This window comes from Haemaphysalis longicornis, unplaced genomic scaffold (assembly GCF_048455015.1).
Source record: "Haemaphysalis longicornis isolate Haplotype H1 unplaced genomic scaffold, Haemaphysalis longicornis Haplotype H1 scaffold_1, whole genome shotgun sequence".
Lineage (NCBI taxonomy): Eukaryota > Metazoa > Arthropoda > Arachnida > Ixodida > Ixodidae > Haemaphysalis > Haemaphysalis longicornis.
In genome coordinates, this window is record NW_027526203.1 from 361,442,253 (window position 1) to 361,457,946 (window position 15,694).

General features: G+C 42.7%; 1 protein-coding gene across 1 annotated transcript in view; it reads right to left on the reverse strand.

Annotated features, from left to right (window-relative positions):
* Window positions 1-1,546: 1,546 nt before the first annotated feature.
* Window positions 1,547-15,694, reverse strand: part of LOC144154991 (medium-chain acyl-CoA ligase ACSF2, mitochondrial-like) — a 70,787-nt gene continuing 56,639 nt past the window's right edge. The window contains exons 9-16 of the mRNA XM_077686159.1: window positions 14,044-14,192; window positions 10,099-10,190; window positions 9,841-9,914; window positions 9,334-9,441; window positions 8,680-8,831; window positions 7,127-7,268; window positions 6,941-7,051; window positions 1,547-2,371 (exon numbers count right to left, since the gene is read on the reverse strand). Coding sequence (XP_077542285.1) covers window positions 2,252-2,371; window positions 6,941-7,051; window positions 7,127-7,268; window positions 8,680-8,831; window positions 9,334-9,441; window positions 9,841-9,914; window positions 10,099-10,190; window positions 14,044-14,192 — 948 coding nt within the window. The 3' untranslated portion in view covers window positions 1,547-2,251. The remainder of the gene's footprint in view (window positions 2,372-6,940; window positions 7,052-7,126; window positions 7,269-8,679; window positions 8,832-9,333; window positions 9,442-9,840; window positions 9,915-10,098; window positions 10,191-14,043; window positions 14,193-15,694) is intronic.

The window sequence follows — 15,694 nt, forward strand, 5'->3', positions numbered from 1 at the left end:
TCCACAACAATTTTTGTTTGTTTTATCTAGAATAATCTTATTTCCAGTTCCCCACAACGATTAGGCCGAAGTGGAGGAACACAGACGTTACAACAACATGGTGCAACTCATTAAGACGTCTTGAGTACTCCTTCAGGAGAGCAATGTGGGAACATGCTGCTTCATTGCAGCCCATGGCTGTGATAAATTCATGGACACTGCAAAATTACCCACTACATAACATGGACCAACGCTTCATGTTTGTTTGCAACAAAGGGGCAAACTTGTGGGCATTTAGCACCGGAATGCCAGCAAACCATCAGAATAAAAAAAATTTGTCAGTTATTGCATAGTGTGCAGCACCGTTTTTTGTTTTTACGTTACTTTTTCGTGTGCCGTATGTTTACTATAGTGCTTGAATTTAATTTCTTACGTGCATTTTTATTAGTTACTACTGCCGTTGGTACTAACGCCACAGCCACGGCATCTATGAGATATGGTCTCGTGAAGTAGGTCTATGGCTTGGCTATTCATATGACACACTTGCCACGTTGGTTCAGTGGCTAAGGCGTTGCACAAAACAAGCATCGAAACTGCATGATAGATGATAAGGCACCTGTGAGCAATGGAACCCCCCCTCATGTGTTCCTTGTAAAGATTAGGTTCGCAGCTGCTCTTGAAAAGAGTGTTTGAGGTCATTCGAAGCCCTCATGTGAAGTGCAACTAGCAACTCATTCCAGTTCATTTCAAGACTGCCATGGGTAGATCACGTAATGTAAAGACTCTTGAAGAGCAGTGCAAATACAATGAACGACGAAGGGAGCAAAATCATCTTGTTCAACAGCATCATAAGCAAGGTCCAGCAGTTCTCACCCAAGACACCAAGCACATGCGTCAGGCTAGGCAGGGCCCAGCAGTTCTCGCTCAAGACGCCGAGCGCATGCGTCAGGCCAGGCAGGACCTGGCATTTGCCGCCAGAGAAGCCGAGCACAAGTGACAAGCACGCTGAGACGACAAGGAGTGTGGTCAAGCAGAGAATGCTGTGGAACCACGCCGAACAGTTCGTGTTAGGTTTGGTCTTGGCCATAAATGTAGCTAAAATAGTCGCGAACCAATCACGGTCCACCACAGTGACCATAAAGCGATTATCACTACCATTACTCTAGAGTATTAAGACATTTTATGCCCTCAACCATCAGCATGTGTAGTGGTTCACGACAGCTTTGCTCGACACCCATTTTCGATGGGCAGGATGGCGGCCATTCTTTCAGGGGCAACAGTTTGGCATTTCTCCCTTCACTAGGTACCCCATATATGGTTCCCCACCTAGGGAAAATTTCTATGGACGCCGTGTTGAAGTGTAACTATATAGTAGTGAATTTTCATTACAGTAGAATCCCCTTAATTTATAACTGCCGATTATTAGAACTGCCTCTGCAGTCTTGCCAATTTTTCTCCAGTGCCTAATGTTCACTTATTCAAATCAGTGCGCTCTGCATCAGTCAATTCAGACTTTTTACAGAGCTTACTTAACATCACGAGGCTCAGAAAGATGGCGTGACTGGACTGGGACTGGGAAAATGTTTGTTTATTTATAAGTCTTTTCTGTGTGGTTGGGAGCATAGCAATAGTGCAATTAGCATGCTTAAGCACAACAAAACTGCATAGCTATGAGCGGTAATGAACAACACAAATAGGATAGCAAGATGATGATGGCGCTAGCTTGCAAGTAAAACACAATGCTACTGCACGTAATGCAATGAATGCTGCTTAAATTTTGGCTGCACCTGACAAGGAAAAATGGTGCATTCACCTGAGGCAACAAAGCTCGCTGCATCTGCACACACAAACTTTGTGCGCACAAGAGGAATACTCTATAACTTTCCTCTTTTTTTTTTTTTTACAAGGTGAAGTAGGCTATAAACACAATGTTGTTACGGCACTCTTCTTTATGTTGGCTGTTCAGACTTCATATGATTCAAGCATCCATAGCCATTCTGCGAAATATCAATTGCAAGGTTTCACACACCAGCAGGAAAAATTTGTGCACATGAAAATGCTCTTCGTTACCACAGCATGTTGTCTTAACGTGGTCATCACACTCTCGTGAATTTACATAAATTTCTTCCGCTGATGCCTCTTTACCATTCCCATGGCAGGAAAAATGACATCACTCTTCGGCCTCCATTAAAGGATCAGTAGCAATCAGAGGCCCACAACGAGAGGAAATCACAAGGCATTCGAGGTGGTCACCACATGGCTGGACACCCACTCACAAGCCTAACTTTTTTGCAGCAATGTCACGCATCTTGTTCTTCTGCGCCTTGCCTATGGCTGTCTTCGGATAGTCCTCCTCATAAAGAAAATATCTGGGGATCTTGAAGCGGCTCAACTACAAAGAAAGAAAGAAAGAGAGAAAACATCAAGGGGGTAAGCTTCCAATTAAAGCATGCCAAACTCTAAATCTGTTCAATTAATTCGACCTTCTTGGTCCAAAAACGTTTATAGCCATTCAATATGCGACCAACTTCCAACATGCAGAATCGACCCGGCACTTTTTATGTGCTTCTGCACCTCCCTTGCTGGCAAGGAAAGGAAAGTTCAAAGTTCACTGTTCAATCGCCTGGGCGATTGAACAGTGGAGTTAAAGGGACACTGAAGTGATATGTAAACATTGCGGGATTACTAGCGCAAATTGTAGTCCGGAGTCCCCAGGCCATGTTTCGACCACTCTAGGCGCGTTTACGCGATTTTATTTAGTAGAAAAACTAATTCGAAAATGCTGTCCTCCTCTCTTTACGCTCGCCCATTTTCTGTGGCGTTTTCGTGTGACGTCAGGAGGGGATGAGCTGGCAATTGGCTGCGCCACGGCTGCGCTACTGCACGGCTCCCCAGCCGACAGAGTCAGTCGGCCCAGCGTTTCGTCCGCCGGCCGCCGGCGGGGCGTCGCAATCAAGGAGGTTAAAAAAAAATTGCTTGGTCGCAATTCGTTCGCTTAGTTGAAACGAAGCCAGGACACGTTTGGGAATGGAAGAATGTGCCTTTCTTTACTTGGTTTGTTTGTACACTGTATCTAGCTCCAAGTCAAGGTCGCTTCACACAAGCGCACATGCGACGCTTCGCTGAATGGTACGCCAGTAGGAAAATATAAGGCCTCTTGAAGGCGGGAGAAGAGTCAGCGAAGTCAATATAGGTACTAAGCAAATAAAATCAACTGATATTTTTACCGTACAGCGTAAAACTAGGGCGCGGGAAGCACTTTTTTGCGCTGGGCGAACAAGCACAGCGGTCAGCAGCACGACTACGCATCTGCGAACGCTTTTCCGTCTACGAAATGCAATTGCTAGACGTGAGCTACTGTGGAAACTTGGGCGACGCTTACTGCACGATCGCAGTACAACAAATAGTCACATAAGCGGCTTGAAATGCCAAAACTAAATAAAAGTGTAAACCGGTTGTACAATATATACCCTATATTAGCAAAGCATTCGCGTCCCGCTCCGTGGTCTAGCTATATCGTGTTCTGTACCTACAGTGTCCGTACCAGGATGTCCTCAATAGAGTGTGTAAAATGTGTGTTCCGCCAGGTGTTAAAACATTTTTCTTCAAATTACACACTGGCACGCTCCCTGTTAAAACTTGGATGAAAGATATCGGGGTCTGTTTATAGCTTGGTCGACAGACTGTCGGCTCTGTACTCGACCAGAGACAATTGATCACTGCTTTGTAGACTGCAGAGATGCTGTCTTTTTCTGGGACATTCTACAGCGAACGCTCAAAAAAGACATGAATATTACGCCTTTCTCTATCCGATTTTTGCCATTCGACTATCCTGGTGAGCCACCTTATGACATGTTCGTGTTGATTGGTTTGTACAGTCTGTGGCGATGCCGCTTATGTGATAGGCATGCTGAGCCACCAAGATCAACTAAGTCTTATTTCCGAGAAACTGTGGCATTTGTACATAGTGGGTGTGTATAGTTCGCTTGATCAACCACCTGACTGGTTCCCTCTTTTGAACGCTTGTGTGTGTTTGCCTGAATTTTGATGTATATTTGCTTCTCATAACTTCAGGGTATAATTTTGTTTGCTTGTATTCGTCGTACTGCAACGTCCGAGCGTATTTTCCCATGTAATTAAAAAAAAAAAAAAAAAGAGCTCCGTGGCCTAGCGGTCTGGGGGGCTAGGTATGTCACCGCGAATGTTTTGCGAGTCACGAGTTCGAATCCCCGCGGGTACGTGCTTTTTTTTTTGTAAGATAACTTTTTTGTTTTCCGCCGATGTTTTCTATATTTAGTTCACCTTTTTTGGGCCGCAACGTTCATGGCTACACGAACTAGTTCACAAAACGCGCGCAGGCTAGCACTGGCGCGCTAGCGAGTTCTCGTTGGCGTGCTGTTGCCATAAGCACCGACTGCTTGCAGGCAGTGGGCACAGGCCAGAATGAACAGACCCTTGGCCTGGTGCGAACACGCTTTTTACGATACAGGCATGAGGGAGGCAAGCTCCAAATATGGGGGAAAAGCGCATGACATTTGGGCGTCTGCGGGTACGCGGAGGGCGTTCATGCACTGCGTAGGTCTCGGCTAGTGAATGCTACGACTACAAGCCGTCCTGGGAGGCTTATCTTGTGCATTTTACAGCCGACAACATGGCAGAAGCGCGGTACGATGAGTACTGAGATATTGAGAATGCCCATCCAACAAAGCCATTGGTTATGTTTTACAGAACCGAAACCGAAACTTGTGTGATTGCTAACCTTGGGCATCGTCCAATCACGGTGCCCCTCCTCCCAACGTCACAGACTTAGTTGGTGCGGCCGCCGCAAACCGCGCATGGTAGTTTTTCTTCTTTCGCGCTTTGTAAAATAATTACCGATTTGTCAACCGGATAAACGATGAAAAGTGAGCTAATTTGAGCCAGTCTACGCAGTGCAAGCAAAAACGGGAGCTTGACAAATTCACTTCAGTGTCCCTTTAAGGCACTATTGACTGCACTGCTGAAATGAATGGTGGTAGAGTGCATCACCTTTTGAACTGGTTGGTGCTGTGTAGGTGAATACAAAGGAACATACAAACAATTTTTCATGCTTGTCATGGTGCTTCATGCCTTCTCACAATATGTTCTGATGGTAAGGGCAGTATAGATAATTCTCATGGACATAAAATTAACTGTGCCGTGCTATTTTACTAGTAGCATACAGGCAGAGCCTATGTGCACTTTTAAGGTTGAATCTTGTACTAGCATTGAAATCATCCCCAATACAGGTTGCAGCTCCAAATTTAAGGGCTTATCGATCAGGCTTTGTGCAGCATAAAACATAAATTATCACTAAATGTCGACCAGCTGAATTTTCAAATATACATATTTACATACATCCATTAGTGAATCCTTTCCCTCTCCCTCTCTCTCTCTCTCTCTGGTTTCGGTGCTTTTGTGGGTGGATATGTGTGGACATAAAAGGCAAAAAACCTTTAAAATTTTAAAATCGCAGTTTTCTTGCGACAAAGTACTTAACTAATAATCATTTGTGGCAATTTGTAGTACTTTATGCATTCCTTACACTTTGATCAAATCAGTAATTAGCTGAGATTAAATAATGAACACAAGATTACAAAGTTGTACTGCATATAAAATATGCAAGACATTCTATAAAGGTTTCTTGAATGAATAACATTTGATGACATTTGACTGAAACTTTCTGAGGTGCCAGAGCAGAATGAAATTGCAGCATAAGTTATAACACTTATGACTGAGTCTGCAGGCACCTGACGTGTGATGCTGACATCCATTGTGGGAGGGCACCTGCATGCATGATTTTAAACGGTGCACTCAACCTACTGGTCGTCTGAAATCATTATGACGAACACTGCAGTACGAAGCTTACAAAATGGAGGGGGCCATTAAAATCAGTTGGAAGAATGCACTTATTCAGCTGTTTAAACTCCTGCTTGTGTTCATCATTTCGTCGTGCTAATCACAATAAATACTTTCCATCTAGCCCGGCTTGTATGGATGTTGGTTGTTTGAATTTGGCACATTTTATGTAAAGTGTGGAGAAACCCCCTATAGACACACGGAAATTTCACACAGTTGCATTCATTGTTTCTTTGAAAAGTCGATGCGACAGATGTTTCTTTGACTTTACAGTGACCACCCTGCCACACTCCATGTGGCGCAAAAATATTTCCACCTACCCCCTACCCCACCGCTACATTGACAGATGCAACTACCTTGACAACTGCCTAAAGGCAAACACATGGTGTGCCCCCCTTCATTCAATGGGTTTGTCACCACACAGGCTGCCATGGTCCAGCTTCTTCCAAGCACTGAGCAGGCCGGCCCAAAAGTGACTGACTGAGAGGTATGTGAAGACCAGAGGATGAAGCAAGAGCACAGTACACGGCATGGCGAAAAGCCAAAATGTTTATCTTATTTAATGTGGCTGAACTTTTTGCTGCATATGACTAGTCCGTCAAAAAGCTGCTTCTGAGAAAACACAGATTATTTTGTATTTACTTTTTAGGGGCTCCCAACATCCAAAAGAAAGTTGAGCAGCATTACCACAAGAGTTTTTTTTTTAATGCTAGGTTCCATTAAACAGAAGCACACTCAAACAGTATATACATACTGATGGTATCTAAACAGCAGGAAGATTATGCACAGAGGAAAAAATAACTATAGTTAAGCGTCATTACAACAAAGTGTGCCACAAACAAATGAACAGTATAATGAAGTACGTATAACTTTATTAGTTCTTATTTGTGATTATGGCGGTAGACATAGGCAATGCCTATAATATAACAGTGGTCACAATAAAGCATTATGGCTGCCCCACCAACTTTGTTTTAACAGCATAGACTTCCCTCAGCATGAAAAGATTTAAAAATCTGGACACTGCTACCGCAGCAAGAGACAAACAGGTAACATTGTGTAAAAAGAAAGCAAAATGCGCATTTACCTTGCCTTCACAGTACTGCTGAAGCTCAGCATCGGTGACTTTTGCTCCTGGCTCAAGCAAAACCCATGCACACAGCTCCTCACCCATCCGTTGATCTGGCACCCCAATTACCTGCAACGTTTTGCACCAATGCCGCATTAAAAATTGAGTCTGGAAGAGGAGCGGAGAGTGAGGAAAGCATCGTACATGGCACTCCTGGATTGCAGGGTGAAGTTCGAGCACCAGCTCAATCTCGATTGGGTAGATGTTTTCTCCTCCTCTGATGACCATGTCTTTCAGCCGTCCGATGATGCTCAAGTAACCATCTTCGTCAATTGTGCCCATGTCACTGGAGAGCAAGACAACAGCATTGAACCAGAAGTAGGTAGAATGCACGTTGCAAACATTTGTCTTTTCTATTTTTTTCTTAGTAACGAGAGAGTCACACAAAGCTTTTCTGCACCTCAATGGCTGCAGTGTGCCCACTGATAGCACAAAATGACTAATTAAATTTGCACAAAGGCCAGGTCCTAGTAGCTTTCAAACGAATATCGAAAAACATTCTTGAATTTACAGCGCAACAAACAAGGATGAAGGGAAGGTGAGACACATGCAGCGCCTGTGTGTCTCGCCTTCCCTGTTTGTTGCGCTGTGAATCCAGTATGGGGAAACTAACCTGCTCAAGCACCAACAATGAAAAAGTAATTGACCAAGCCATCCACTACTCTTAATGAACGACTATCAAATACTAAGCCAGTGCCAAAATTTTCTACACTAGAAAAGAGGCATGACAACTCCCCTCTTCTTCAAGAAAAAAAATCCTGGGTAGCCTGCTCCTTGGGCCAAATTGAGAAAGAATTTTTTTTTATTTTTTTTTATTGTAGGCTGTTTTTCTGTCTAAATGGACCATAGCGATGGACATGAAAGATTATAGCCCGAATACCACTAACAGCTTTGTCCAAAAACAATTTTACAAGGGCTGGTGATCAGGGACACCTTTACTACTACATTTCCAGTATCATTAAAGTAGTCACGGCCATCATGGTGTTTTTCGATTCCATCACTGCGCTCTTCCACTAGCAGGTTTTATAGGTGAATAAATCTATTATTTTCTTATCACTGCAAACTTTGCCAATTCCTTGGTATAGCCGGTGCATTGAGGCCATCACAAATGGGGAAAAAACTGATTCTAATGCCCACATGTTTGTTAGCACTGCTGTCCCAATCTGTGACTGCATAGCCCAACAGTATTTTGTTATACTTTCCAGGGGAAAAAGCATCTTGATGCAAACACTTTTAATTTGGCATTTCTGAGGATAGTTATGACTTGGACCATAACCGCAATATAAAAAGTTAAGTAAAAATAAGGTAGAAGAAGGTGTTCTAAATGGCACTTAGACAGGGCCAAAAAAAAGGAAGAAAACACAGGCATAACGGGGCACCCTAACACTGCTTGTCTTTCCACCTGTATGTTCCCTGCATTTTTTGTGCTATCTATGCACTATTCAGTCTACTTTTTGCCTAATACTTAACTACCAACAAACCAAATGCCGAGATTTGCTCACACTGATGAATTAAATATATATCCAATTAACTAACTAGACAGAGCACAAGGAACAAGCACAGAGGAGATACTGTCTGTCTGTCTGTGTTGTTTACATCGAATGGGCGGGTTTTTTTTGGTGGGGCACAGCATTTCAATTCTCTGTGCCAGGCACAGAAATTTTATCAGAAGTGAAACTGTAGGAAATAAAGCCTACCCTGTCTTGTACCATCCGCAGGACGCCTTGGCTTCTCGTGTTTTCTCCTCGTCATTGTAGTAGCCAATGAAGATGTTAAAACCTCGAACCCAGACCTCTCCCGGTTCGTTGACTGGGCTTTCCTTGCCAGTAACCGGGTCTGCTATTTTAATCTGCACCACAAGAGCAACGCGATTAACAACAGGCATAGTATACACCAGACATCTGGTAGGTTGCTTTCCTATGACACACCAAAGCTGCAATATCAACATCAATTTTATTCTTGTCTTATCATTAGTAATAATTAAGCATTGTATTTCCAATTTTCAAAAAACTATTTAATCATTTTGAAGAGAGGAAAAAGAATTTAGTGTCTAATAATGCAATGTAACGGACATGATAACATATTGACCATGGTTGTTTTCAACAGCTGCAATAGTTAACAAGTTAACAACCATGTGCAGCTATTTTTGGAAAGGCCACAAACAACAAAAGTTCCTAAATATGCTATACGCATGTCAGTAAAAACAAACCCGAAATATACAATTTTTTTAAAACTATGCATCCTTATAGGGTCTTGCTGTTACACCACATTAACAAAGCTAGCATCATACACTCTGTACAAATGCTTTTCAATATACTAATATCAAAAAGTATGCTACAATTGTGGCCTACCTCAACATAGCCCATTGGTCGCCCCACTGTTGTGGACTGCTTGCTCTCAGGATCCTTTTCGGTTATAACTGTGGCTACTGTAGTTGTCTCTGTAGCTCCGTAGCCAACCTAGTGAATAAGCATAGCAGAATTTAGCTTGCCAAAAACAATATTTCAAGTTCAATGAGAACAGCGAGGGCATGAATACAGCCACTTACTGCTGCAGAGAGGCACCCTTTGAGTAAAGCTAACTGTAGCACCTCCACAGCATGCTGTACAGTTGGCTGTATAGCCAATGTGAGGCCCCTACACTGCTGTCTTCTTTTGTTTATGTGGCTAGAGCATTGTTTTATTTGCTTTGAACTCAACAATGCAATTACAGCCCCCAGAACACGTCTAGGCTAATCCAAATTTCAAATATATATATATATATACAAAGTGCAAATTATGACTCATCTGCGAATTTCATGCTTGAGTTGTTTTGTCTAGGTAGCATGTGGTGATGGTCACATTTGCTAGCGTACTCACCCATACGTCGGCGTTGAATTTTTCACGAGCCACCTTTCTTATTTCCGGCGTCACCACACTGCCTCCCATTACAACTGTACGGGCAAAAAAAAATAAAGCAACAATTTGCTTAACATCCCATCATTTGTTCAAGGGGAAGTGGTCTGTGTAAGAGTACAGATGTAGCATCTCTACAGAACATGCATATAAAGAAAGAGCACATGTATTGCAAGATAAAAGAAAAAAGTTTTTGCGTATACAAATGCACAACTTTCCCACCTTTTCTAACACAGGAAAGGTCAAGTTTTTGAAAGTCAGGATGGTTGATCATGTCTGAAATCATGGTAGGTGCTCCAGCCACATCTGAACACCTGTAAAGCAAGACAGCTCAGCTGATGATGGCTGCAGCCATGGCTTTTCGCGGCACAAATGCAACACAGGCAGCATTTACGAACAAATTTCACTGCACACTAGGTTAGAAACTTAAATTTTGAAACAAAAATAATCAATTAAACCGATCATTCATGCAAAGAAAGAAGTGCATCGTTTTTCATGCACCACACACTTGAATGCCACGAAGTTACAAGATGCTTACATTTCAATGCTTCCCATTCAGCACCAAGAAGACAATTATGAGCAAACCGAAAACTTTTTGAAACTTTACAGCGCAAAGAAAAAATTGTCATTTGCCCTAATGCAGCCAGGCAGCAGCTACAAAGAATAACTATACAGGAAAATATGTCACGTTCGGGGCTTAAACTTGGGATCACTACCAGCTCTGAACATTCGCTCTACAAGCTCAGTTAACCCTGTGGCAAGTGAACCATTAGTATCACACGAGCAAATAAATCGGTGAGCAAAAATGAGCGTACACCTTCATCTATGTGGCTGCAAAATCAAATAACACACTGAAGAATTAAACAAAATTTGGCGCAGAAAAACAAATGTTTTTTAGACGTTTTTCTAACTAGAAGCTGCCAACTATTTGACTCAAGGAACATAAAACTACAAAAAGAATTTAAAAACAAGAGATCTGATAAAAGCTAGGCAGGCATTATGAATAAGCTCTGTTGAACTAAGAATGAGGCTTTGAGCACTCTAGGCACTGTGCATTGTGCTTGGTAATAGCACTATCTTGAAACCTCACATCACAGGATAGCATCAAGTGCTACAATTAATCCATGGTTCGCACGTGACATGATGACTTCGCTTCATTACTCAATCATATCTATTTGGGGTCAACGTTCAAGATGTATGCCCAGTTTCCTTCACACATTTAGTTCAAAGTATGCCTTGTGTGAAAGTATAGCCTCACTAAATCTGGGGATTCTCACTACGATTCTCACTAATTTATCACTAACATGGGTCCAGATGTCTCTGTGGGTAAAAACTTTTAAGTGTCGCGCATACGACATCAAACATGTGTTACACTCCAGCTACCTGGGATAAAACTGTTTATTGCTAGTTTAATTAAAGCAACTCTTTTCAAGATAATGAACTGATATTACATGGGGTGGCAAAACAATTGTGAGAATCCTGGTAGAGTACATACGACAATTTTCTAAGCTGCATCATCTACTGCAATCAGACCCATGTCATATAGTAGCTTCCTTCAACGTGACTCCACGTATAAAGTGATCCCAGCAAAGGTGTAAATGGCTTGGGTCAGGCACAAAGAAATTTACACCACATCACACATCATGGCACAACCAAAAGTGCAATAACAATGACTGAGGGACAAGGCTCAGGCCAAGAACTCACTATGTATATGTGTAATTACTAAATATATTCATTTTGATGATTTAAACAAAAATCTGTGATCTCCATCCAGAAAATGGAATTGATGTGAGCCTAGTATAGTCGCAGCCAAGATTGGATCCAGGATTTTTCTGACAGGAGCTCAGCCTCTTGGGATTGATGATGACGATAGCCATAACAACAATGATGATGATGATGGTGGTGGTGGTGGCAACAGCATCTGTCTTATTTCGTCAAAGCATACCATTTTTGCCATTGATAAGCGCCCTCCTGTGGATTTTTTCACCGAGGTTATGTTTGAGAAAGAACGTTGTCCAACAAGGCAGAGTTCTAGGCCTCACTACCTGACATCAGTGCCCTCTCTCTGAGGCAACATTAACAAGTTTTTTGATGGGCAATTGTGCACAACCATCACACAGTACAAATATATTAAGAAAAAAATTCAAAAGACATTTTGGCTGTGCCAACCATGAAGTATAACGAAAAAGCAGCATACATTCCTGCTTATAGTCCAATACCTATTCAATAGTGGGTACCTGCTGCTTAGCGTTCAGTGAACAGGCTGGCATTCCTTATAATTCATTTACCAATCCCCCACTGCGGGTCTATGCTACTACGTGGGCATGTGTCACTTCTAAAGAATAACAGAATATTTACCTCATTAATTAAAGCTGAAACTGAGCAGTTAAGCAGTGTTTTGTGTTCAAAAAGTTTGTGTATTTAGCCACATATGATAGCAAAGGTGGTGAACAGAACAGTGGAACAAGAGGCTGTTTTAGCTTCACGAGACCACAGAACACTTTTTACAGAGCAGCAGCAAACTGGTACAGACAAGAACAAAAAAAATAATGAAAACAAGGTAGTGCTAAAGGAAGCAGGGTGTGCACAAATTTATAAGCACTGGTTACCGTATTTACTCGCGTAATGATTGCACTTTTTTCCCAAAAATTTGATGCAAATTTAGGGGTGCGTTCATTACGCGGGGTGAATTTTTCGCGAAAAACTGTTCAGCACAGAAAAGGCGAGCAAGTTGCGTGTCAAAATTTTTTACGATAGGTCTCATGAACATAAAAATGATAAATAAAAAATAATAAAAACTCCGTACACCGTCTTCCACCGCTTTGCGAACTGACGTGAAATGCAGTGTTTACATGAATTACGGAACGCGCCGGAACGAGTTTGCTGCGAGGTAACAGCAGGGTGACCAATAAGTGGCTGCCGCTGTTGCAGTGCGGGACATCAACACAGACATGGGGGCCGACGCATTAAGCTGAGAGCATTTTTTTTTTTGTCTTGTGAGCACATTATGTGCATTTAGTGAGACTTTCTTCCTCTTCAATATTGAACGCGTGCTTGCCGATATCGCTAGTATCGGCAAGTCTGCGACAATAACGTAGCCATGCTCGTTTTGAAAGGGAAATAAGCAGATGTAAGCACGATAATCATCAGCTAGACTTGGCACACATACGACATACTGATGCGGCAAGTTCAAGGTGCGTTCATTGCGCGGGAAATTAAAAAAATCGAATTTTGACGACAAACTTCAGGGGTGCGATCATTACGCGAGTGCGATCATTATGCGAGTAAACACGGTAATTATATACGTTCAATATTTCACACATCTCGCATAAATAACTGTCCTCATCCTCATAAACTGTTTGGTCGACCACTGTGAGACAAGGGCTTCTTTCAAGGACTTTCACTCATCTTTCTACCCAGCATCAGCAGAATCCATTCCTTGCCCCAAATATTGCCTCCACTGCCTCCCTCGATCAGCATAGCAATGTAGATTGCTGAGCAAGTTGGAGCTAGAACTTGTAAAACATGGCGGCGCTAATAGAAGAGAATGCCATAAGAGTAGCCCACTCACTGTTTTTCCACAGCGTCTTCATCTATTATCGCTGCCATGTTTTTTAAGTCTCTCAGTTTCACTTCCCACCCCTTGGTAGCCACACTATGTTGTCCATCCGTTGTACATCCTTAACACTATGTGCTTTGCCAAAATGCGTCTTTTTTTTCTTGGTTCGTACCAGTATGTCCTCCACTAGAGTTTGCCCTCCAATCCACGATGTGCACTTTCTGTCTCTGATTGTGATACCTCTGAGTGTGATACCTTCTTTCATGGCCCTTTCAGGTGATCTAAGCTTTGTAAGGGGCTTCGTAAGATATAATCTTGTGCCATAAGCATGCACTGGTTGTGCACTTTGATATACAAATAAGTAGGCCAAAATTTACAAGTTGGTGACAACGAACACAAACTGACATATTGGTAGAGAAATTTAGGAATGCTGCCAAGTATCAGGTTGTGTGCATCTCCTTTCCCCAAGCTCCGTTTTTTTTTTTTTTCCCACCGCAAGCTACAGCAGCAGACGACAAGAACACAAGCTGGGAGAGAGCACAAGACAAGCGTACACGCCACGGTTAAGTGCTGGCTAACATGCGTACGTGGCAGGCATACTTACCCACCTGTAAGTGTGAATGGCCTTGAGAGCCTCCTTGGTGTCGTAACCAGGGCAAGGGATCACTGCACAGTGCCCTCGAACCACAGTCAGCGATGTCGCTAAGGTCATGCCATAGACGTGGAAGAAAGGCAGTGGATTGCATAGGACCGTTCGCTGTGCAAGTGAAGACATGGTAGCTTCAGTCAGGAGTCTGTGCGCTTCAGATTAGGCACACCAAATTTTCAGGCCGAAAAGCCTGGCTGGTTAAAAACCTTAACTGCCACTTCTTGTGCTGTGTAAGCATCATAAAAAATTACAGCAGTCCCACTCAACGTGAAAGCTGTCAGAAGTGCAGCACAGTGGTTCGCCACAGGGGCTCCGGCACCCTTCTCCGCTTTTTGCTACCACCCCTCACGCTCTTACCCTCTCTGTCTCCCTCCTCTCTTGATGAACTAAACAGAGATTGGTTCAATACAATTCAATTTTCCTGTCTTCACAATGCTAGCACGCTTTCTCCTGGGCCAGCTCGCATCCTTTTCTTTATCTTTTGTTCTTTGTTCTGCCTAGAACTGCATGAGCGGGAGTTCTGTTCTTTTTGTGCTTGCTTTCATCTGGCACGTGCTCGAGCCTTTCTGCACCATTCTGAATGCGTCACTTTTTCCTCGGCGGCAACTTTTTTTTTTTTTTTTTTTTTTGCTTACTGTCGTAAAAACCAACGCAACGAGCATTCTTAACTAAATGAACGCGGGGACTGCTGGTTAAGTGCATATATTTTGCCTCAAATGTACCTGCAGTTTTCTTTGCGCTAACTAATGGGAACATGTATGACCAGTGCCAGTGGTTCCAGGAGTTTTGAATCGTTCTGCATAAGTAAACCTATTGTTCAAGTATCCCCTTAACTTTTAGCTGGAAGGCTGAATCGAGGGACAAGTGGGTATCTTTTCAAAGCCTCTGCTTGGGTGCATGACGCCTCGGGATTCTATTGCATGCGTGACGCCGCGTGACTGCGGTGGCTACGATGACAAGTCGGACCCTAAAGTGCTCTGCACTTAAAATCACACATACGGGGCACCATAAGCATTCCTCGTTACTTAAACCTTGTGTCAATCTGCTGATTTACATGCCAGCTTCTTCGGATACGAGTGAACGTTATCCTGGAGGCCTTTAAAAATGCCACAAAAGGATTTTTTACATCTCCAGCAGTGCTTCACTTTACTGAGAACACACTGTTCTCTTAATAGCACGCACTCTTGTAAGCTTAGACTGCTGGTTACGAGAGCCAATGTTGGAATAGTACTATTTCATGCGGCTAGCATGGTTTTCTGAACACTTGGCTAAAACATGAACTAATGTCAGAAACAGGTTGCAATGTCCCACATTAATGAAAATTAATGTTTGCCACAGCAGTGCACAAAGACTATTGAGCACACTAATGGTAAACTATTGTCTATTATCAAGGTGTGAAGCTTGTCTGGACAAAAGCAAGACATTCAATGTTTATTAATAGCTGCTATTGCATTGCACAGCAAAACGTCATAGCCTCAACTTGCATTATCTTGAACATTTTGATAATTTGAACTAAGCACATGCTCTCTCAGCAAGACTGCATTTCTAATCAATCCTGTTCCAGCTCAGGAGCAGTGAAGTCCGCACTAATGAAATATAGCATGCACTAA